Here is a 24,641-nt window from a genome sequence, read left to right as displayed (position 1 = left end):
GGAAGCATCTAAACTGCTGCCGTTTGTCCCCAGTGGGGCGTAGTGACGCAGTCCCACCACTAGAGGGGGATGTTCCACAAGCAGTCAGCTCTTCTCTCCATCCGTTTCCTGTTTTTCTTTTCGACTGATCAGTTTGTTTTGCGGGTGAATTTTTTTGCCAACATGGAAACAAGAAAATAGTTTGATTTGCAAAGAAGCTGGAATCAAGCAGAGAAACATAATGACGAGCAAAACCGACAAAGATTCAATTTATTATTTAAAATTTATTACATATTTTTGATGTACAATTTACATATTTGTACAAATATTAACAGACAGTTTTTAACCTAAGCTTTCTAAGAATCTACAGATTATTTTCCTGGACGTCACGTTACACGTTACTTTCCAGAAACTCACCGGAAACCGTCCTGGTACGTAACCGATTTCAAAATAAAAGGCTCCGGTAGCTTGGAGTTACGTTCAGTAAACATGAAGTATTTTCTCATATTTACTACAATGAATCTACAGAGGACTTTCCTGGAAGGTGCAGGTTACTGTTTATTTATTTTAAAGGGATCAGAACACGTCATTAAATATTCTGGTGTTAGCCATAAAGGTTTGTTTTTATCCGTGCTAACCTGCTAACCTTTGAACTCGGGACACTGAACCAGAATTCACTGAATAATTAGCTGAAATGTGTGTAATTTATAAGGTAATACTTTAGCGTTAGCATCCATCTACACAATACTTTCCTGGCGTAGCGCTGTTTTGCTAGCAGAGCTAATATTTAAGTGCGTTAGCATTAGCGCAGCTAACGTTTTAGCCAGCGGTGAACACAAAGCATCTTGTAAGATCCAGGAAAGTTTTGATCAACGTCCATTAAAATGTCTCAGTTCATAATGTTTGATCACATTTCAGCTCTCCTCTTCATCCTCCTCTTCATCCTCCTCTTCCTCCTTCTCCTCCTCTTCCTCATCCTCCTCTTCGCCGTTAGCTGTGTTCATTTTCCAGCTCAGATTCCACTTCCTGTTTGTCGTTTCGTCCACTTCCTGTATGGCGTCCCGGCGGCTCCGGTGCTCCCAGCAGAAGCTCATCACCTCGTCTTCGTCCGTCTTCCTCCAGCGGCAGATTCTCCAGGACTCCTTCCAGGCCCGCCACTCGTCCCCTTCCTCCTCGCCCTCCTCTTCCTCGTCGTCTTCGTCGGCTCCGCCGCGGTGAGCCACGGCGACCATCCAGCAGCGCCGCCAGGCGGAGAAGGAGGCGTTCAGCTTGTGGAACTGCAGGTGAAGCGGAGCGTCAGGTTTGGTTTTCGCTCGTCTCCGTTTCTTCTTCTTCGTCTGTTTTAGAACGCCGCTCTTCGTCTCCTGCTCCTCTTCCTCTGTTTGTTCGTCAGCTCTTCCCTCCACAGGATTTTCTTCATCAGTTTCTCTGTTTTCCTCACCTTCATCTTTGTTTTTGTTGATTTCTTCCACCTCTTCATCATCTTCCTCCTCATCTTCCTCACAGCCCTCATGCTCTTCCTCATCCTCCTCTTCCTCATCGTCCTCCTCATCTTCCTCACAGCCCTCATGCTCTTCCTCATCCTCCTCTTCCTCATCGTCCTCCTCATCTTCCTCACAGCCCTCATGCTCTTCCTCTTCCTCATCTTCAGATCGCCTTTGTTTGGTTTCCATCTTCATCCTGTGAATGTTTCCATCGTCATCCTCATCGTCGTTTTTGACTTTCTGCTTTTCATTTTCTTCTGCCTCCTCTTCCTCCTCTTCACCTTCCTCCTCTTCACCTTCCTCCTGTTCACCTTCCTCCTCTTCACCTTCCTCCTCTTCTTCATCATCTTCTTCATCATCCTCTATATCCACACTGGAAACTTCCTTCTCCTCTTCCTCCTTCTTTCCCATTTTTCTCTCCATTTCTGTCTCTTCTTCTTCTACATCCAGTCTATCATCATCATCATCATCTTCCTCCTTGTTGCTCTTTCTTTCATCTTTAATCTCCTCCTCTTCCTCTTTTCCTTGTTTTTTGTTCGTTTCCTCTTCCTCTTCTTCTTCATCATCGTCTTCTAAATCTGGGCTCTCTTCATCCTCCTCTTCCTCTTCCACATTTACGTCTTCATCCTTTCCTTTTCCTTTTTCCTTCTCTCCTTCTTCATCTGCATCTTCATAGTCTTCCTCCTCTTCTTCCTCTTCATCTCCTTTACTTTTGTCGCTTTCTTCATCAAAGTCCAGAAACTCCTCCTCTTCATCATCTTCCTTGTCTTTTCCCAGCTTTATGGTGTTCTTCTCCTCTTCCTCGTCTTTTTCTGATTCGTTGTTTTTCTTTCTTTCTTCCTCCTCATCTTCATCTTCCTTCTTCCTCTGCTCTATTGGATCTCGACTCTTCGTTTCTTTTGTTTTGGTGTATTTGTGTCTTTCTTCATCATTGGCCTGATTTTTCTCTTCCTCATCTTCCTCCTCCTCATCTTCAGCATCCTCCTCTTCTTCATCTTCCTCCTCTTCCTCATCTTCAGCATCCTCCTCTTCTTCATCTTCCTCATCTTCAGCATCCTTCTTCCTCTGCTCAGTTTCAAGCTTTTGACTCTCCGTTTTGTTCGTTTTGGTGTTTTGCTCCTCTTCCTCATAAATTTCCTCTTCATCCTTCATCTTGTCAGCTGCCTCGTTGTCCTCCTCCTCTTCCTCATCTGCATTTTCACATTTTTCTTCATCCTGCTCCTCCTTCGTCACTTTGACACTATGATGCGTTTCTTCCTCTTCATCTTCTCCTCTCTCCGTTTCGTTTTCACCATTTTCTTTCTCATCTTCTTCATCTTCGTCTTCCTCCTCTTCATCTACACCTTCATCTTCCTCTTTTTCCTGCTCCTTGTTCTTGTTGAAGTTTTTGAATATTTTTGTCCTCCTCTCCTCTTCCTCCTGTTCTTCTTCCTCCTCCATTCCTTCATCCTCCTCCTCTTCCTCAGTTTCGTCTGCTTCCTCCTGCTCTTCCTCGTCCTCCGGTGTTTTCTGTCCTCTTGGAGCCTTCCAGGCCTCCGTCCAGTCACTCAGACTGGACCGGTCCAGACCCGAGAACAGGAAGACGTTTATGGCTCTCCGTCTCCTGGTCATCTGGTTGCTATGGTGATGGGCGGACAAGATGGACGCCTGACGCCACCTGAGGGGAAACCAGAGGTCAGTGTGGAAAAACCCAACGTTTATCCATCCAGCGCTAACAACGGAGCTAAATTTAGTTTTAGCATTTTTTGCTAAATCTAAAACCGTTTAGCGCTTTTAGCTCCCGCTAAGCTAATTTTCCCAGATGAATTCGATATTAAAACTTTATTCAACTTTTAGTTGAATAAAGTTTTTTATCTGTGTTGAAGTTTTAGTTTTCGGTTGTTAAGAATTCTTCAAATATTTAGACGTTCACATTCATGCTCTTATTCTGAAATCCGTGTGGCCTGATTACGCAGCAGATCCATTTCCTGTCCTCACCTTCTCATGACACATGCTAAGTGTCAACATGGCTAAATTTAGCTCATAGCATTAGCTTTCACTAAATACCAAGCTGCTGTAGTCATTTAGCGTTAGCAGAACTAATGCTAATTATTAGCGCTTTAGGGTTAGCTTAGTGGTTAGCGGTGGCCTCCTCTGGTGATGGGAACGTTTCGGTGGTGTGTTGAGGCTGAAACCGACCCACCTGACCTGCTGCTGGTACCCCCAGCAGCAGCTCCAGCTCCTCTGCCGCTCTTCGTGCTCCTCTGGAGGAGCTGCAGCCAGCAGGCAGGATTTGCTCCATCCGGGCATCAGCCAGTCGTTTATCTCTGCTGTGAACGTGGCGGGTCCATCCGCTGGATCTTCTGCTCCGGAGAGCCTCCATGAATCCTCCCAGCCTTCAGGCTCGTCCTAGTTAAAGACCAGAACACAGATTTTCTTTGGTCAGTCAGATTTGGGGCTGAAACCCTGGAAACGGCAGGAAAACAACAACCTGATCCAGCTGCTCCTGAATGAGGTCAAACTTATCGGACTTGTCTGTTGTTCCCTGTTGGTAGTTTTCCCAGCCGCAGTCCAGTTCTTCTTCTGCTGCCTGAAGGGAAAGTTCATGATCTTCCACGTTCCGGCCCAGACAGGAAGACGATATTCTCCTATTTCCACTTTCCTGTCCATCGTCCTTTCAAACAGAGTGTCCCACTCAAAGTCTCTGTCCTCTGACTGCTCTGACTGAGCTGGGCTTTTCACCTGGAAGCAAGAAAAACATTTAGAGAAAACATCCGTTTTGGTTCATTTCCTGTCTTTTTCTCTAATCCCATTTATTACGACAATAAAACCCAAAATATTAGAGAGGAAAACTGACAATCTAAATATCTACACATCATCTTTATTGTGAGATTTGACCCTTAAAGAACAATCAGTTCCACGGTGGTGGACACGGCTAACTAAAAGGTTAGCTTTGCTAGCCCTTAAAGTGCTACACAACACCATATTTAGCAGAGGCTAATGCTAAAACAATGAAACTGTATTTAGTCTAACCTAATGTTAAAGGGATACAATAACATATCTAACTAATAATAGTAGAAGCTAATACTAATGTGCTTAGTGGAAGCTAATGCTACAGCGCTATACCAACATAGTTTTAGTGGAAGCAGCACAAATGTTGAACTTTAATCAACTGAAAGTTGACAAAACAGCCAATAAATTAGCACTTTATAATGTAGGGGAAGTTAAATGCACTAAACGTTTCAAAGTTAGCAAAAAGCGCTAAACAAAAATTAGCTCTGCTATTAGCGCATTAGCAGGCGTGTGCATCCTGACCTGCTTCCAGGAGTGACTCCATTTAGAAATCGGACCCGTCCCGTCGGCGTCCGGTCCAGGAAGTACAAACCCGATTGATTTGTACTTCCTGTTCCTGGGACACTGTAAGCTCATCAGCAGCGTCCTCCTCTCTTTAGCCTCTCTGGCCTTCAGGTAAAGGTACTTTGGTGGCTTCAGGCTCATCCAGGATTCCCTCCAGCACAACCCAAACACGTCCACTTCCACTTTGCGTTTTTGCCTGTGACGTTTCGGGGAGGACGACCTCCTGGGGGGGGGCGGCGGCGGAGGAGGCTCCGCTTTGACTTTTGGAGGAGGAGGAACGATTTTGAATTTGATTTTAGGCTTTTTTTCTTCGTCGTCTGTCCGGGTCGTCGCCCTCCTGAAGTCAGAAATCTCATCCTTCACCTGTTCCCCGTTGGGCCAGTGGTAGGTCCACTTTGAGAAAAGACTGGAGCAAAACACAGAAAATAAAAACCATCTGTTAGATTGAATATGGAAAACCTGCTTTACATGGAACTAATAAACAGAATTCACTTACATTTCAATCAGTCAATTATATACGGAGGTCTGGTCCTGACAAAACTGCCCGTAGTAATAATAATAATAAGTACTGTTTCAAATAAAAGATGTAAAATATAAGAACTTTCCCTACTTACCTGAGTTTTTGAGTGAGACAAATACATATTTAGCATTTTTAGCTGTGTTAATTTTACTGTTTTATTTATGTGAAATAAGTTGTACGGAATAAATGTTTTGATCTTTACACTTTAACGGAGCTTTTCCGTTTCCATTCAGCCTCCTGTTTGCACTGGTCCGCCTCGTTCTGGGCTAGTTTCTCCCACTGGTCTCTCAGACGGCCGTTGCTAAACGATCTCTTCTCTTCCTTTTTGGACAACATCGTGTTTCCTACGAGAAACGCAGATTTATTATCACTGTAAATTATATTTTTAACATCAGTATAAAAGAAATAGAAAAAGTGTGGTAACATAAATAAGGTCCAGGTTTGTGTGTTAGTCTGATTTAATATATATAATCTAATTATAGAGTCATAATTAGCTAAAAAGCTAAAGTTAGCATAAATGCTATCATTCTATTGTTGGTGTATACTACGCGTTTTCATCAATCCTTTCAATAACTTATTAATTTATTACTTTTCTTTTATAATTTATCATTTGTTTTTTCCAGATTTTGTAAAAAATTGAAAAATAAATTTCTATACCACAGGTGTCAAACTCCAGTCCTCTGCTGTCCTGCAGTTTTTAGATGTGCCACAGATACAAAACACTGGAATGAAATGACTTAATTACCTCCTTCTTGTGTAGATCAGGTCTCCAGAGCCTTTATGGCCTAATTATTCTATTCTGGTGCAGCAGAGGCACATCTAACAGTTGCAGGATAGTTTTGACACCCCTGTTCCATACAACAAGGAATAAAACATTAGCAGAGGAAATAAATCAATATATTTTTGAGAAAGGACAGTAAATAAAAAAACACTAAATAAATAGCAATAAATAATATAATAAAACAATAAGTTTGGAAATAATGGAAAATTAAATAGAAGCGACAATGTTAAATTAATATTGTTGAAAATTACAAAGAAATTTTTGTCACACTGTCTAATCACATAAATTGGAAATGCTCTTATTTTTATTTTTTGAAGAACAAATTATTAACATTAAGTCATTTATTTATTTCTATGTTTTTGGATAATTCTGGCAGGATCAGTCCTCCGTACAATTAGCATTCCAGGAATGTCACAAGTTGTTTTCTCAGAGAATGAAAACGACAAGCAGCAGCTCTAAAATTAAACTCTGCCCGGCAACAAGAGCCTGTAAACTGAGGAATAAACACAGATATTAAATCACATTCTGTCCATCAACACAACAACTTTATGCTCAGATTTATCACTTTGATTTCCAGCTGACTTTACATAACTGGAAACCTGTAAATATGGAAAATGTTTAGTTTGTTATGTGAAAATGGAAGAGCAGCAGCAGTCAGAGGTTTTTAAAGAACGGCTAATTTTAAAACTAGCATCAGAACCGTAGACCGTCTGGAGGATTTACTTTGCATTTCAGCCTCATCCGTCTTGATAAACGCCGTAAAATTAGAGGATGACTTCAGGGACCCTCCACCACCTGCTGCCCCCCAAAAAACCCCAAACATGTTTCACAGAAACGATTCACATTAAATCTTTAACACAAAAGATTACAAATCTGACAGAAATTAAGCAGCAGCTGCAGCGCTCCACAGAAAAGGGAAAGTAATGCGGAAACGTTGCCATGGAAACCGGCTGACATGAGCCCCACTAGCCAACGGAGCGGCGGTGTTACGTTCAATCCTGTCAGGAGAAACGTCAACCCATAAATAAAACTCAAAACATTTCCCAGAAAAATTCAGTCTGTGGCAACTTCATGTTTTCACGCTTGATGTTTATCTCCTGATTTCTAATAATCACCTGAAAACGAGCGGCGATTGATTAGCTAGTGAGCGCCAGCCAGCTGGAACCAAAATGTCTCATTTGGACACATTTTATTTTTTTTGGTCTAATTTCAACATAAAGCTTTGTTGATCTGTAGTTTCTGGAGTTAAACTGCGTCTGTTTAGCAGCTGTCAGTGTTTTTAAAGAGACACAAACCATCGATCTGTTAGCGCCAAAATGCTAACCTAGAATCCCACAGAAACAAACTACAAAACATCACATGTTGTCGGCTAAAGGGACATAAATAATGAATTCTCACCTGTTTCTCTGGCTCGTCCTGGTTTTTCCTTCCTCTCCGGCTCCACTGATCGTCGCCTCGACGCTCCTGCAGCTGAAGTTTGACTCTCTGTCCTGAATAACCAGCCGGCTTCCCTCCTCCTATCTTTACATCACAACACATCCAGGGCTGCTGCTCTAAATTTAGAGCAGCCAGCGGGACAGACGAGGAGGATTAGATGAAAAACACATTAGTGAAATGAATCTTCATTCAACAGGTGCAGCTGCAGAAATACGACAAAGACGAGACGTTAAAGGCTGCAGGTCAGGAGAGACGTAAATATAGAACAACAGATATTAGAGCTGCTGCGTTTTCCACAGGTTGCTGATAAATGATGCACAAGATTCATATAGAATAAATAATCTGGTGTTAATTTAATGTTAAAATGTTTAATTACAGGAATAAGAAACGTACAGATTATGCAAAATGTCCAGTAGGATATAAATCTGTTAACTGTTTGGTTTATAGATTTGGATTTGGAAACTGAATCTGTGGATTTAAACTGAGAAAACAAGACAATTGAAAACTTTCTGTTTTTTTAAATTAATTTATTTTGTTTTTATATTTATTTGTATTTATATTTTACTCTATGCTTATATTACTTGTTTATTTTTGTTTTATTGATTTTATTTTAATTTATTTTTTCAGTTTTTATTAGTTTATTAATTTTTGTTTTTTATTATTGTTGATGTATTTAGTTTTTATTTAATATTTTCTTTAATTATATTTTTATTTATGGCTTTTGGGGTTTTCATTTATTTTAGTGTTTTTCTTGTTTTTATTTAATATTTTCTTTTTCTTTTTTATATAGTTATTTACTTTTACACATATTTATTTTTATAAATTCAGTATGCCTACTTCCTGTTTGCATAGAGGTTACATTTATTAACAGGAAGTTAGAAAAGCAGAAGTTTCAAACTCCAGGAACCTTGAATTGTTTATTCCGTCCATTTAGGCCAATAAGGAAAACAGGAAGCAGATTTTAGCCGTTTTCTTAATTTAACGTTGAATCTTGTTTAATAAATGTGATTTTTTATTTATTTTTTTGTTGGAATATTGAGCAGCTGTTTGTGTAAACTTAAACTATAATCTCCTCAGGTATAAACAGATCCTTTGTGTGTGTGTGTGTGTGTGTGTGTGTGTGTGTGTGTGTGTGTGTGTTTTCTGCATGTGCGCAGGCTTTCTGTGCGGTCTGAGCATGCGCAGTAGCTGCTGTGTCACTCGGCAGCAGCTGATCTCCGTCACCGTAACGAGACGCTCAGATCACTTTGCTGCTGACGTCACAGACCTGCCAGCTCTATTTTTAACACATGGCATCTTTAGGTTTCCATACGTTTGCTGTCAGCGAACACAGGAGAAAATGGATTTGTTGTTTTTTTTTCCAGATTTTTCACCAAACTTTAGGAATCGTGGAAATAGTTTTGCTAAATTGACAAAGTTCAACTGGAGGTCACAAATACACAACAACAGCATTAAAATACTAATTATTTTAATGCTGTTGTTGCTCTGTTTGTTTATTTATTCATCTCTGTCTCATTTGTTTCCAGCTGAATATGAAATACATTTTTCTTTCACTCCTGTTGCCACTAGATGGCGCTGTTGTCTGATTTATCTCACGCTGCTTAAACCTCACTTTGAAATTTCAACATGACTTTAAATCATATTTTTAAAACGACCAACTTTCAAATATATGTCTTATTTATATGGAGAGAAAGTTAAATCTAAGTTTAAGGGCATTAATCAGCTCCTGGTAAAATAATAAAAAATAAAGTACATTTCTGAATTTTGTAACCGTCTACAAACAGATTGTTGCACAGAGAAGCTGCAGCGCCTGTATGTTATAGCGCTTAAAAAAATAAACATATTTAAATATAAAGTTATACATTTTAGTTTTGAACAGTAAATATATATATTTTTTACAATTTAAATATATCAATTTAGAAAATATCATCTTTTACTAGCTCAATTTTCCTATTAATTTTTTTCCCCTTTCGCTTAGTTTATATAAATTATAATTTAATTAGAATTAAAAGAAGTTGCACTTATATATCTGCAGCCTTATTCCCAAATTCAAAGATAAAATGACAAAAAGACGTCAAACTCCAACTAAACTCCCAAGTTATTTTGGTCTAGAAATTGACTTGGTCACTATTTGGTTTGACTATATATATATATATATATATATATATATATATATATATATATGAAATTTGTGATACAAGTCTTACCAGATCTATCCACTAGATGGAGCCAGTGAGTGTTTGGTTTGTTAGGTTGAGGAAACTCCTGCAGTAACAGACTGAATAAAGACGCAATACTGTTTGTTTTTACTCCTTTATTCAGGAGACATTAGTATTTCCTTCACCTTCAACATCAGACAGTCCTGTATAACTTTCTCTTTCTCAAACTGTTTTAATATTCTCATCTTAAAACTACACCCATTCTTTTCTTCCTAACATCCTTATCCCTCTTCTTCTTTGCCTTTTTTTTCCACAAATAGCGATTTAAAACTATATTGTTCTGATTTATTTGCCTTCCATCCACACTGTTCTGTGCTAACTATTAAAAAGACATTCTCATTTTATGGGCCAAATGCAGATCCTTGGGTTCAACTAATTTCTTGAAGCGATTGTTTTTGTTGGGCTTTAGGTCAGTTCAGTGGAAGGAGGAACTTCCAGGATTCATCCCAGCCAGATATTAGCTTAAAGCTCATCTGTTTTTTCATGTTTTTGGGACGGATGAAGAATCTCCACGACTCTCCCCACTCCTCCAGGAACTTCTTAAAGGCGCTGTCTTCAGGCATAAGCTTACTGTTAGAACCGCTGCCTTTCTTGGGACGAGGTTGGGTTTTACCCAGCAGGTGGCATCCTGCCCACTTCCTCTCCGATTGTTTCTCCTTCTCCATGCCAGAGTACAGTTGCTTCCTCATTTTGATCTTTGTTGGTAAAATTACCCTTTGATCACTGAGTTCTTTGGATCTACCTTTGGTTTTAAGCTGGTCATTGGGTTTCTGTAGGAACCGGTAGGAGTTTGCCCAAAATGTGGCTGAAGCTAACACTTTGTTTAGGTCGGATTTATTGTTGGTTTGTATCTTGTTTTTGCTTGACCATAAAACCTGGTGGTAACCAGGGTTCTGGGGAGACTCCATCCAGGGCTGATCCAGTTGGGGCGTTGGGTTGGCGAGTCTGAAAGATCTTCCCCATTTACATCCACACTCACTCAGGATGGGATGTTGCTGCTGAGATGAACTACTTTTGCTTGATTGGTTGTTTAGAAGTGATTTGATGCTCCATGAGGAGATCCACTGTTTCTCAGGGTATCTTTGGCCAAATATCTTGCTGTCAAAGGAGCGGCTCACTTTAGCTTTTGCTCCTTCTGAGGACATTATGTTTTTTGGGCGTTGGATCTCAGTGGATTCATCCACCCACTTGTCTGTCGATTCTAGTCCAGTCCAGTGTGGTGTGTGGTAGATAGACCACTTCCAGGATTCCCTCCACTGAGCAAATGATGGTTTGTCATGTTTCAAATCTGTTTCTGTGATCATCCAGGCATCTTGCCAATCTGACATGGACTTGGCATGACTTCCATGTTCCCTTGAGTTATCAGGAACATTCAACTTCCTTTTGCCGACTTGATCTTTGGCTTGTGCAGGTTCTGATCGATGCTGGTGTCTAGAGAATTTGTAGGATTCTCCCCAAACCCGTTCACTTGTTGGGCCATTTTTAGGGAATTCCTCCACTGAAATCTGACTCTGGTGCCTCTCCCAGTTCACCCGGACCTGTATTGAAGTGGACCAACCTTGTTGCCACAGCTCAGGGTTCTGATTCAGAGACCGGCAGGTAAACTTCCAGGAGTCTTTCCAATCCGACGCATTGGACTTTGAATCTTCCCCTTTCTCTGACTCTCTGAAAGGCTTCAGAGGATCCGGCTTGTATCTTCTCCTCTCCTGTCTTATTCTGTGTTTTATTACCTTCCAAGAATCCCTCCATTCAGAAGGTGGAAGTATTTTCTGCAGGTGTTTCAGAAGAAGTATCTTTGACTCGGGGAGCTCCCTCCTTGTGTGATGTATCACCTCACGTCTTAGTTGCTCATACCTTGGGTCTGCTTTCTCTGTCAAGTAATTGACCTGAGGGATCTTTTCCACCCTTTGAGTCTCAATCTTTGGTGGTAAGGATTTGAGGACTTTATCTATCTCCGCACAAGGTTTTGAGTTATTCTTTGGTATCTCCCAATTGGTATCCCAATTGCTCCAATCGCCCATTGCCTCAAATTTATCGTAAAACTGAAGGCCTCTCTTATGAGTTGTGGAGGTAATTTTGTGAAAACCATCTCTCTCCAGGCTGTGATCATCAAAGCCGTGATGTTGGTTCTGAGAGGAACTCTGCTTGTTGTTGAAGACGCCGCCTGCTGTTCTCCATGAACTGGCCCATTCTGGACTGAGCGATTTCTGGTGACGAGGAAGCTTGAAGCTGTTGCTGCCATGATGGTTGAGAAGCCTCCAACATTCCTTCCATTCTGGGTTTATTTCTCTTCCCATATCTTTATTGTCATCAACTGTTGCATTCAGTAAATCTTCGTTGCCTGGCTTGGTGGACGTCCAGGAATCACTCCACTCTGATGAACACAAGAGTTCATTTTGGTGCTGGGTTTCCACCAGTGAAGTGAAGAATCCATGTTTAGAGGCTTTCTCTTCATCTTCAGCAGAATCTTTCTTGATTTTCTCAAATCTTTTCCAGGATGTTTGCCATTTGTCAGCGGGCAGCTTCAGGTCCAGCTCCTGTGATTGCACCATCTTGTGAAAGTCTTTTCTCCAGAGATGATAGCTTTCTGGATCCACCAGGTTGGGCTCGTTTGGCCAAGGCTTACCTTCCTCGGCTCGAGGTTGATAGGGAGCAAACATCCAGCACTGCCCCCAGTCTGGACTTGCGCCCTCTGCTGGTGTTGGTAAGGACTTGTTGGACTTCCAGGACTTGCCCCACACCAGAGATGACGGCTGAGTTTTGGTGATTGACATGAGTAGCTGTAGTTTCTTGACACTTTTGTTTTGCACCTTTTTGCCCTTGAGATTTGGGGTTTGAGCAGAAAAGCTTTTCGTCTGAACTCCTGATCTGCCAACGGGACCCGAACCTCTGCCAAGAGGAACTGCCTGAGGAACCGGCGGCTGCTTGCTCTTCCAGATGTTGTCGTCTGGTTGGATATCGGAAGGTGTAACTTTCCTCTCCACTCTTTTGTGTTTCCCCATCTTGGCAGTCATACGGTCTGCCCACTCCTTGTTGATGCTGTGCAAACAAAAAAGAACAAAAGGGCAGCTAGTCATTATTCATTTATTTTTTGACATATGAAACCTGCGGTTCAAACTTTTTGTTCCTAACATATATTTTCTAGGTTTTCTGAGCCAAAACTTGGTAGATCCATCTTTAAACATCAATTATCTTTAGGTTGTTTAGTTCTTGTTTGGAGGATTTCTCCAGAAATGTTTCGTACATCATTGAATATTTTGGACACTTCTGTTGACTGGTTATTTAGTTTGGCCTGATTTAAAAGATAATTGTGTCACAAACCAACACCAAAAGGAATCATATGCTCCAGAAAACCTGTATGGTGTGGAGATAAGTCTGTTTTTCTTGTTCTGGAATAAATTTGGCTGTTCTGTTTATATCCAGGCAAATGATGATGAAACCCTTTTGTAGTCTGAGGTAAAGTTACTGAGGGGTAAACTGATGCTACCATCTGGTAGCTCTTTAATAACACAACAATGTTTTTATTTATAGATAATCTGTTTCGTCCTGCTGCTAGGAGATCAGACTACACTGGTCACACTTAAAAAAGGAAAAATACAATTAGGAAACATTATTTACTGTACAGTTTTAGTTCAACAAGGAAACAAATGGTTGGTGTTTTTCTTTTGTGGTTTTTGTGTATTTTCAGATCTGGTATTGAGGAAAAAAGTGGAAACTTCAAATAAGTTTGGAGGTTTTTTACAGTGTTGCCATAAATTGTTTGGTGACACCTGAATGATTATCAGGTAACTTTATTTATTGTTTCATTGGAAACTTCCAGAGTTTCAAATGTGAAAAATTTTCAACTTTTGAAACTCAGAAATTTTTCAGAAATCAGAAGTTTTGAGATTAATCTTAGAATTTCTTTAGATTATTCTAAAGAAATTAATCTAATTTTAGATTAATTTATTTAGATTAGATTAGTCTAATATAAAGAATTTGCAAGAAAAAGTTAAACATTTTTCTCATAAATTTTAAACTTTTGGAGCTCAGAAATGTCTGGGAAAAGCACCGTTGTAGTTTTCTCTCTGCTCTGAGTCAAACCAGCCTGTTCCCCTCCTGGCCTGTGGGGGCGCTGCACCAAGAACCACTGAAGGAAACGACACAAAAACCTCTGAAGACTCTGAGAGCAACTTTCCTTCTTCACAAAATGGAAACAGAAATGGAGGCGTCAGATTTTAGTGGTTGTAGGATTTCTGTTTTTGTCTTTGGCTAAACGTCTCGAACCATTTCTGCCACTGGCGCTAGGCTAGGACGTTTGTTTTGGTTGTATTTACCCAGAATACCCTGCCTTGTAGTCTGCTTCCTGCTTTTGGAGTGGCCTCTCTGGTCCTCTTGGTGTTCACTTATCAAACTGAACCAGAGTGCACTTCAACCGAACCCAGACTGATGTTTGGGTTTGATTCTTTGGTTCTTATCAGAGTTCAGGAAATGTTTGATTGAAAGCAGCAAAATAACCAGCCTGAAACACACATTCCCTGCAGTGTGCACCATAAATCACTGTGTCACTCCGTCTGAGAGTTCATTTCAGCTCCCGCTAAATCTGTTCGGCTCTTCAAGCGGCTCTGGAAGTCGAGACATTGCATGCCTTCTTGGACCGGTACCTTTTGTGGAGATCTGGTGGCGAAGCTAACTGGTGACCTTTGCTGCTCTGGTGGGTCAAGTTTCCTGCTCTGGACAGCGTCATCATCATGATGTTTCTGAGAAGTTAGCTCTTGCAGAATAATTTGATAAATTCCTATTTAAAGCCATAAGGATGTTCACACTTAGTAAACATTACATTTGCGGTTACAGAACTGATCTCTGCATTAGCCTGGATGAAGAGCACAGGTTCAAACGCAAAACGAACTGCAAAACGTGAATGAATCTGAAACAAAAAAATAAATGCAACAGAAAAATGTTCCAAACACAGGAAACGGAAGCTAAAGGGAAAATACTGCAAATACAAAAAAGCAAACAAAAAAAACCCTGAAAATATAAAATGTTACAAACTAGCGTCACAATACAAAAGTCCTCCAAACCACTAGAGGGAGTCTGGAGTCGGTAATGTTACCTAAGTTAATATGCTGCTGTTCTATAATAATAAAATGTCTATGCTGCTCTATAATATTATAAAAGACAAAGTATGACGAGGATCTGGGCCCATGTTATTTAGTGGCCGACTCCCCCTAGTGGTCTGGAGGACTTTTGTTTTGTCTGTAGTTGCATTATTTTCTGTTGCATTGGTTTTTTTTGTTTGTGTATCAAAATTTGCATCATTAATTATTTTTTTCAGCGTCTTTCACCTGCTGGCTCTGCTTTTCAGAACCTTTCTTTGGACTTTTGCTGCTTTTTCTCTGCAGGCTGAGAGTTGCAAACTAAAAAGTGGGAAAATCTCCACTTTTCATATTACACCATATAAAGTCATGCGATTAAGTGACAGGAAAATAATCCAGAAATTCATCCAGCTGGAGGTAAAATCCTCGGTTTAGTCTGTAAAATGTGTTTTCAGAATTTCTTTTCTGTTTTTGTTTTAGACTTTACTTTGAAAACGAGGACAGATTGTGTTTCTCTTCCAAACTGCTGTTATAAAAAGTCCAAAAATCAGAAAATCTTTACCAACTTTGTTCAAACCTTTGAGTTTAAGAGTCTTACTATTTGTAAGCGATTCAATCAGTTGGTCGACTAAAACTAGGTAAAAAAGAAAAGAAAGAAAAATGCCTTAATTTTGATTAACCAAATTATTAGTTTCTAAAACTGTCTTATATTTTGCAGAAAAGTTACTTGTAAATTAGTTTTCAATCATTTCAATTGCACTAAGATATTTACAATTGAAACTCGACCAAAAATACATTTTGTGTTTTTACAGTGTTCTGAAAGTTTGGAGCCCTTTGGAAATCTTTTTAGCATCAGAAATCTCTTCACAATATTTTTTTTTCAGTATTGAGAATCTGTTCAGCATCTAAAACAATCAAATTTAAGGAACGGAGTGAAAATGGGTTTAAAAAGCAACCAAAGAAGAAAGAAAACCTTCAAATTTCAGAATCTTCAAACCTTTGAGTTCAAACATCAGAGTGAATTCAAAATGCGAAACTTTATCTGCAGATGGAAAATGGGTTTTAGAAAGCTGATGACCAAACCCAGTCAGTCAGGAATCTGTTCAGTGTTGGGAATATTAAGATACAAGAAAAATCTATAAAACATCTAAACATTCATGCAGACGGTTTGATCAAAACCATTTTTAAAGATTAGAGGAACTTCTGATTGTCTGGAAGGACATTAAAAAGAAACTAGGAAGGTTTTTGCAGAGACTTGTAGCTGTTTAAGTTTTCATAATCTCTAATTTAAGATTTACTAGTTTATAGTGAAAACTAACTTTGTGCCAAGAGAAAAGTGGCTGCAGTTTCTGCAGGGTGAAACTTCAGCCTCTGGTTTGGGTTCAGGATCTAAAATGTCAAACATTTTGGACGTCTCTCTGCTGACAGCAGGACTTTCTGTCCTGATTCGTCCCGGTTGGGTTCAGTTTCACCTCATCGGCTGCAGTTTGTCTTAAGGTTTAGTTTTCTCACGCGGGCAGCGCGCTCCTCTCCAGCCGCTCCTGCTCCAGCAGCATCCTCTGTCCGAACTCCCTCAGCCGGATCTCCCACACGTTCCTCATGATGGAGGCGTCGCATCCCACCACCTCTGGGTTCGTCTCACCGGACATCTTCAGCCTGGTTCCTGCAGGAAGCAGAGCCACAGAGCCGTTAGCGTCTCCATCGCTCAGCCTGCCGTGGATCATAGTGAAATCTGGATGAGGCTGAGACCTCCTGCGGAGACGCAGCTTCAGCGGCGATAATCAGAGTGGAGACGCTGCTGACAGCTCTGCTGATCTGTGCTGAGCCAATAACCAGCTGATGGATGTGAGGGGCTGCACCAGCTAAAAATAACGCCCTACCCTGACTACAGCGCGCACTTTTTACACTCAGCCTCCATCAGCACTTTTTCCACAGGGTTGATGTTTTCCAGCTTCCTCCTCCCATAAATCTGTTTGCAAAGCTGAAATATAAAATTCTGTCAAAGTTCTGACCAACAACTGCAGCTAAAAACTGCAATATTTGTGTGTTGGATGGAAAATGGTCAAAAACAACTAAAGTTAAACTAAATCTGTCATGTATGATAGTGAATCTGGGCCATCGCAGTTAGAAAAATAGGGAAGTACATTTCTGCCAAAAAACTGACATTTCTTAGAAAAAAACTAGAAAACTTCTGAGTTTTAAAAGTCAAAAGATTGTTAGAAAAAAATCACATTTTTGAGACATTTACTAAAAAGAACTTGGACATTTCTCAGTTTGTAAAGTGGAAAATTTTCAACTTTTTAAAAATGTTCATGTTTTTTCTACAACATTTTTGATGTTATTCTCAGAGTTTTAACAGAAATTTACACCTCTAAGGTTTTTCTTTCTATAATGTCCCTATCATGCTGTGATTTATAACGGCTTTGGTGGAATCTTGATTTTTCTCACAAATCTTTGTAAATGACAAAGTCGTGCAAACGATGAGGAGTTATCCCAACGAGAATGTTTTCCTTTGCAGTCCAACTGGAAACTAATGCAGTGGAAAAGTTGCCTCCCATTTCTCTTAAATCTCTAAATAAAATGATCTCTTTGAATTTTGGTGTCAATATTGTAATTCACTGGTTTTCTGCCTTAAAGTTTTTTTCTTTTTATTTTCAGTAAAATACTGACTTGATCCTTTTCAATCCATCTATAACAGTGTTTGCAGAATCCAAACTGTCCAGATTGTATGTTACTCCTAACGTCCAGTTGGCTTCTCTACTTCACACTTGTAAATCTCAGTGTTTAAACTCTCTTGGCCTGCAGGTGACATATTTTTAAGGCAACGTCATCACTTGGGCCTGGAGTCAAAGATCTTTTATAGAAAGCAGATGTGTAGCCGTATTTTAATACCTGAACTGCAGCGGTTGTATCGGTGAGATGTGGTAGGTCAGACCTTCAACCTGTCTAGATTAGACAAAACCGATGCTAGTGAGCCGTCAAGATTTTAATAAACTTGTAACAGTTCAAATAGAAATGAGATGCATAGGTACAGATCAAATAAGTCAAAAAAGAAATAAAAAATTATAATAAAAAAAACAACAACTGAAAACATGTTTTTGGTCTATAAAATTACTTTACTCCATTATTAAATTTAAAGTTATTTTTATTAATACTTTTTATAAAGTCATCCAAGTACTACATTTGCCGCAAGATGTCATTTCTTTACAGTGTGTTTCGGTGTTTACCACAAACATCTTAATGAATCAAAAATAAATCACTTTCATGCAAATATTCACATTTTATATTATTATTTTATATTATTATTAAATATTCACATTTTAATCAAAGCCATAACAAGTTAAACTCCGACATTTTACAAAGAAAACGTGATAAGTAGGTCATAAATATCTCCTACATTAATAAAAACCGTGTATGTTATTTTTAAAATTGAAAATTATAAAACATTAACGGCGCTAACCTGAAAGTTGATTTTCATCAAAGTAAACATTCTTTTCCGGCGCTCCTGTGACGTAAGCAGAATGCGACGGCGCCTGGAGCTCCGTGTCTGAGCAGCAGCGGCAGCAGCAGCAGCAGCAGCAGCGGGGAGAGATGGATCCGTTCCCGGAGCGGAGCGGCGGCCTGTGGCGGCTCACGGTGCTCCTGCTCTCCGTGTCGTCGCTGCCCGCGGTCACGGCGCTGCTGGAGGGGCTCTACTGCGGGACGGAGGTCTGCTACGACGTGCTGGGAGTCTCCCGGGAGGCCTCCAAGGCGGAGATCGCAAGGGCTTACCGGCAGCTGGCCCGCCGGTACCACCCGGACCGGTACCGGCCCGAGGAGCCCGGAGATGAGGAGAACGCTCACACGAAGTTCCTGCTGATTGCTACAGCTTATGAGACACTGAAGGTGAGTAACGGTTCTGTCCCACTTTACTCTCATTCAGAAACTTTATTTCATCTCCTGCAGCAGTCCGCATTGCAGCGATCACAAAAAGCCTCTGACTGAAGACACTCAGGGTTGTCCAGAATGTTCTGGATTTTATGAAGAGTTCTTTTTTGCTCCGTCATCTACAGTGGCTCTTATCTACTGCGGAGTATTAGGGCCATAATAAGAAAAAAATAATTAACGAGAATAAAGTCATAGAAAAATAGTCAAAATAATATACAAAAAAAGTTGTATTTGAAATAATAAAGTTTCATATTATTCCTACTTTATTTTTGTACAAATTCTCGTAATATTATTACTTTATTCTCATTATTTGTATGTTATTTTCATGCAACTTCTCCCAATACGAAGACTTGAGGTCTGGACTTTGACTAGACCACCTGCATCCTGCAGATCTGCTGTTGTGTTTGGATTTATGGTTCAAATTTCTTCTCATTTGACTCAAGAACATGTTGAAATAAAGAAAAGTTTATGACTGACTCAGATATTACCCAAGCCCACATCATCACCCGTCCACCGCCGTGCATTAGAGTTGATGTTAGAGGTGTCCGATCGATCACCCACCGATCATAATTGGCCGATGTCCGTGAAAAAGTGTATGATCGGTGATCGTCGATCACACAAACCGATCACCTGCATCTCATTTCTCAGCCTGCCTGTGCAGCTGGTCTCCTCTTTCCTTCACTCTGCAAACGCGCAGCAACAAATCCTAAAGGATGTGGAATTATAACGCACTGAGTGAATGGGGAAATTTGTGTGTTGAGGCGGAAAATTGAAGCAGGTCAAAATGCATCAACACAACGAAGCTAATACGTCATAAAAACAATGCCATACTTGACGGAGTTTGGCTACATCGAGGCTCATTGCAGTAAAAAAGACATGCAGAGGATCAGATAGCAGGTAAAGCAGCGCACAGCTACAAACACTCACCCGGATTAGCATGACGGTCAGAAAGCTAAACAAATAACCCACAAAATGATTTAAGTCTTCGAGCTGCGATGTAAGACGCTGGTTCTGCTCTCGCTGTTGAACCGCTGCTACGCTACAGGTAGTAATATTTCACAGACGGAGCGCCGCTTCTGCTCCACCTGGTAGTGACTCTCACACCGAACCTCTGCTTAAAGCTGCAGCATCTAACTTAAAAAATAAATTTTACATACGTATTAAAACTTTCGCTGTCCTAACATGAGACAGATAATCTCTAAAAAAATAATCGATCTCCTCCCTGCTCTGCATAATTACTCCGCTCAGTCAGAAACAGCCACTCAGAGCTAGCAGTAATCAGCTAGCCGCCATGCTAACAGGAAGTTTTCATTCAGTAACTCTGGATTGTTTATTGTAATGGATCCTGTATTTGCCTTTGAATGTTAAGTTTTATACTTGAATTTTTTGGGAAATGTTGAGAGGTTTTATTGTGGCTCTTTGCATTATTTAGCCTCTTCAGAGGCTGATATGTTATCAGTCTGTTAAAGATAGTTTTACTGATAGCAGTACAATTTGCACAATGCCTGTTTTGTTTAGTTTTCTTGGAAAAAGTTATTAAAAACAAGTTCTTGTCTAAATTAAGGTGAATTCATGGTTCCTTTATCCACATAATGTAACCGGTAGTGTTTATGATTAAAAATAATAATTATGTGATCGGTATCGGTGATCGGCCCTCATGGGTGATCGGAATCGGTATCGGCAGGAAAAACCCTGATCGGCACATCTCTAGTTGGTACAAACATCCTTCTAAAACCGCCATCTTGTTTTTAGAGAGGAGAGTTTTTCCCCGTTCTAAACTTCCCAGCCTGCCTCCAATATTCTGTGTTTTTATGTTATTTTTCTAGTGATGCTGGATAATCCTGATTTAGTTTTTTCCTCCCTCTGCAGGATGAAGACTCGCGGCGCGACTACGACTACATGCTGGACCATCCTGAGGAATACTACCAGCACTACTACGCCTACTACCGCCGCCGCCTCGCCCCCAAGGTCGACGTCAGGATCGTCATCCTGGTCACCATCTGCGCCATCTCTGCCATCCAGGTAGGAGCGCCGCGTTCAAAGACCCGGTTCTGGTTCTGGTATTGCATTTTGTTTTCATGAGGACTTTTATCATTTACTCATATAATTTATTTATTAATAAATAACAAAAATATGTATTAGTTTTGATTTCTTGGGGACATTTATTGTTTGCTTATTAATAATGAATACATTTATTTTGCATTAATAAATAACTATTTATTAGTAAATAAATGTTTATTTTTAAGTATTAATAAAATATATTAATAAATGAGTTTTTATGTTATTTGCATATTTATTATTCACTTATTTCATTTATTTAGCAAAATATTATTTACTACTTTATTTATAAATATTATTATTAATAAATATTCATTACTCTGTTAAATTAGAATAAAGGAAATGACATTAATGCGGGTGACAGCACCCCCTGCTGGCTGGAGTTTGTCATTAAAAACATGTTAAACACAAATCTAGATTTAGAATCTATTCCAATAGATCTGTGGGTCTGAAGCGTTCTGGTTCTGGATGTGAAACGTTTCCTCCAGCCTCTTCCAGGCCCAGGATAACCAGTACAACTGGTATAACCAGCATAACCAGTACAAGCAGTGTAACCAGTGTCTGCTCTCCAGTACGTCAGCTGGTGCAGCAGCTACAACAAGGCCATCAACTACCTGGTGACCGTCCCAAAGTACCGCATCCAGGCCATGGAGATCGCCAAGCAGCAGGGCCTGCTCAGCCGCACCAAGGAGAAGGGCAAGAACCGGCGCTCCAAGGAGGAGATCCGCGAGCAGGAAGAGGAAGTGATCCGTGACATCATCAAGAACAAGATCGACATCAAGGGCGGCTACCAGAAGCCGAGCCTGTCGGACATCCTGCTGTGCCAGATGGCGCTGTTCCCCTTCTACCTGAGCCGCTACGTGGCCTGGTACGCCCGCTGGGTGTACCGCTTCACCGTCTGCCGGGAGGAGTACGGCGAGGAGGAGAAGCTCTACCTCATCAGGTCAGTGGCGCCGGCCCACGCCGCTCGGTTCTGGCTGAGGTTCTGACGGCCCGGTTCTGCTCTCATCAGGAGGAACATGAAGCTGCCGCAGGCGCAGTTCGACAGTCTGGAGGAAAACACCAAGCAGACGTTCCTGGAGAAGCAGCTGTGGCTCCGAGAAAACTACGAGGTACGAGGCCCCTTTAAGAAACTCTGGGCCAATCAGAGGCCACTTCCTGTTTCTGAAAGTTTAAAAATACTAAAAAAAGATACTTTCACTCCAAACCGCTAACATATAACATCTGATTCAAAATCTAAATATTTTATATTTTATTTACAAGATTAAAACAATAAAATTAGAAGAATAACGTTATTAATAAATAACGAGGATAAACTCGAATAAATTCAATAAAATCACATAAATACAGGAATAAAGTCGTTATATGAGAATAAATTTGAAACTGAGAACAAAGTCATGTTATGAAAATAAAGTTATAAAATAAAGTTAAAATAATACAGGAATAACATTAGAATCATAAAATAAAATCATAAAAATGCAAAAATAAACTTGTAATAACAGGAGAATAAAGTTATGAGAATAAAGTCATAAGAGAAAAAAGTCTTGTTTCAAAATAATATTACTTTTAGTAATTTATTCTAGTCATTTTACAACTTTATTGTTGTATTATTACAATGAGAATAATTATTAAAATACAAGAATAAAGTTGTTCTGTACGTTTAAATTCTCATTATTTCTACTTTATTGTTTAACATTTTTTCGTAACTTTACGACTTTATTTACGTTACTCTGCTGTAATGATCAAAGTTTCTGTTTTTCTATTTTTATTTTTTGCATTATCAGAGCCTGGTTCTAACACTGCACTGTAATTATCTGACTTTCTGTTTTTATGCATTTCTTATTATCTGCTCCTGGTTTTAATCTCCTTCCTGTTATCCAGCCTCTGAGTCTCTCCTGCTCTCCTTCCAGGCCTACAGGAAGGAGCGCGAGGAGGAGATGAAGGCGAAGCTGGCGACCGACCCGAAGATGAAGCGGTACCGCCGCTGGATGAAGAACGAAGGCCCGGGCCGGCTGACCTTCCCAGAAGACTGAGGGCGGCGCCGCCCATCCAGAACCAAAACACCTGCCTCAGCGCCGGCTCAACGCCCGACCCGGTCCGACCCGATCCGGCCCGGCGCCGGCGGACTCCAGCCCGGCTGTTTGCAGCCGTCGCTACAGATATTTTCCTACAGACGCGCCTCAGACTGACTGAAGTTTGACGTATTTCTGTAATCCAACATTTTTACCCCATTAAAAGAAGCAGATCAAGTCTATATTTAAGATTAAACGACGTTTGTGATGATTGTGTTATTTCCTCCACATTTCAGCCTTTTAAGCCTGAAACATAAATATAAGTGTCCTTTAAAAAGGCAGCAACAAATAACCTCCTGCTGCTGGTGAAGCCGTTAAAGACATGAATGTTTTTCTGTGGTGCCTGCAGTACCGCAGCGTTCCTCCGGGGGCGATGGCGAGTCGCTGCGGCGGCTGTGCTGCTTTCTGTTCGCCATTGTTTAACGGCTATGCAATGTGATGGTTAACGCGACAAAGTGGCCAAAGTTTAGAAGGAGCGAAACGTTTTTAGGAAACGGTTGAATAAAGATGGTTTCGGTGTTTTAAAGCACCAACAGAAGTTCTGGTGTAGAAAATGGATCCGTTTTCACTGGGATCTGGTCTGATTGGGCTGATTACAAACAGAAATAAAAAGTTTACAATGACATGGTAATAAACTGTATTTATTCAGATTAGCTGAATATGTAAATCCAGATCAAGACATTGTTTATAAGAACTGTTGGGTCGTTTTATATCAACATTGTTCCTATAAATCCTGTTTATCTGTTGGATTAAAAATAAAATCAGATTTCTTTCATACCAGATCCAGTTTCCATTTCTAATGGGTCTTTCCCCTGGATGTCTTTCTTTTTAAAAAGGGGAATTAATTACAGAAAATAATTTATTGTATGTTTGATACTTTTTAGGGATAAAAAGTGAAGAACAGAAAATTTGTCAAAAATGTTCAACTTTTGAAAGCTTTTTTTCTTGAAATTTTCTGAGATACTTTTTTTCCCCTTCTATCTATAATGGCTGTAATATTTTCTATCATTTTTTTTTAGAAAAGTAAGTGAGAAGAAACATTAAAATGGGAAAAACATGGAGAAAAGTTTATCTGTTTATTTCAGTTTGGGAATTTATCTAACATTTATAAGTCGTGCTGTTTTCTGATGTCGTACGATGGCACATCAGGCCTATTGTAGACAGTAAAACGGAGCAAATTTGTAAAAAGTACAGTCAATTTTGAGATTAATATCCAAAATTTTAACATTTCTGAGATGATTCTCGAGAGTTTTTTACCTACTTTTCAGACTCAGAAATTTCCTAAATTTCTGAAGATAATCTAAAGGTTTTTGAGGTTTTTCTTGGAACAACTGGATTTTTCTACACAATTTCTAAAAGAAAATAAAAACTTCTAAACAATCCTGATTTCTGATTTTTTTTTCTAAAAAAATTTCAAACTTTTATTGCTCAGAAACTTTCAAGTTATTTCCAGAAAATCTGAGATTAATCTCAAAATTTCAGTCGTTTCCTTCACAAATTTTGTAGATTTGACTTTATAGCTCAGAAATTTTTTCTAGAATTTTTCTGAGATTAATCTTGATTTTAAATTTTTTTTTTTATGGAAAATTTCTTCATTTTATACAAAACGCCGCCATAGATTTGGTTTAGTTGCTGAATCTTGCACCAAAAAGAGTTTTGGATCCAGGAGGAATGTGACATGTTACAGTTTTATAACTAAATAAACTTGAATAAAAAAGTGAATTCATGAAGTCTGCTGCTGATTAAAACGTTG

The 24,641-nt window shown here is 39.8% G+C and overlaps 3 protein-coding genes across 4 annotated transcripts; 1 reads left to right on the top strand and 2 right to left on the bottom strand.

Moving 5' to 3' along the window:
• Window positions 1-243: 243 nt before the first annotated feature.
• On the bottom strand, window positions 244-5,655 carry LOC145554328 (uncharacterized). Its single transcript, XM_081613888.1, has 6 exons — window positions 5,522-5,655; window positions 4,758-5,205; window positions 4,101-4,184; window positions 3,934-4,032; window positions 3,646-3,851; window positions 244-3,120 (listed from the first exon to the last, which is right to left on the bottom strand). The coding sequence occupies exons 1-6, from the start codon at window positions 5,653-5,655 to the stop codon at window positions 894-896; spliced, it is 3,198 nt and encodes a 1,065-aa protein (XP_081470014.1). The 3' UTR covers window positions 244-893.
• A 4,181-nt stretch (window positions 5,656-9,836) lies between these two features.
• On the bottom strand, window positions 9,837-16,739 carry LOC103473913 (uncharacterized). 2 transcript variants are annotated; one of them, XM_008424564.3, is made up of 3 exons: window positions 16,581-16,739; window positions 16,344-16,494; window positions 9,837-12,795 (listed from the first exon to the last, which is right to left on the bottom strand). In XM_008424564.3, exons 2-3 carry the CDS (start codon window positions 16,478-16,480, stop codon window positions 10,167-10,169), a joined length of 2,766 nt encoding a protein of 921 aa, XP_008422786.2. In that variant the 5' UTR covers window positions 16,481-16,494; window positions 16,581-16,739; the 3' UTR covers window positions 9,837-10,166. The 2 variants fall into 2 exon arrangements, with proteins under 2 accessions (XP_008422786.2, XP_008422785.2); XM_008424563.2 differs by lacking the exon at window positions 16,581-16,739 and having other exon boundaries at window positions 16,344-16,574.
• A 1,606-nt stretch (window positions 16,740-18,345) lies between these two features.
• On the top strand, window positions 18,346-23,490 carry LOC145554111 (dnaJ homolog subfamily C member 25-like). Its single transcript, XM_081613452.1, has 5 exons — window positions 18,346-18,716; window positions 20,628-20,780; window positions 21,389-21,759; window positions 21,829-21,928; window positions 22,727-23,490. The coding sequence occupies exons 1-5, from the start codon at window positions 18,423-18,425 to the stop codon at window positions 22,847-22,849; spliced, it is 1,041 nt and encodes a 346-aa protein (XP_081469578.1). The 5' UTR covers window positions 18,346-18,422; the 3' UTR covers window positions 22,850-23,490.
• Window positions 23,491-24,641: the final 1,151 nt, after the last annotated feature.

This window comes from Poecilia reticulata, chromosome 12 (assembly GCF_904066995.2).
Source record: "Poecilia reticulata chromosome 12, P_reticulata-male-v2, whole genome shotgun sequence".
Taxonomy (NCBI): domain Eukaryota; kingdom Metazoa; phylum Chordata; class Actinopteri; order Cyprinodontiformes; family Poeciliidae; genus Poecilia; species Poecilia reticulata.
Note: the sequence above shows the minus strand (reverse complement) of the source record. Positions and strands in the feature narration are given on the sequence as shown.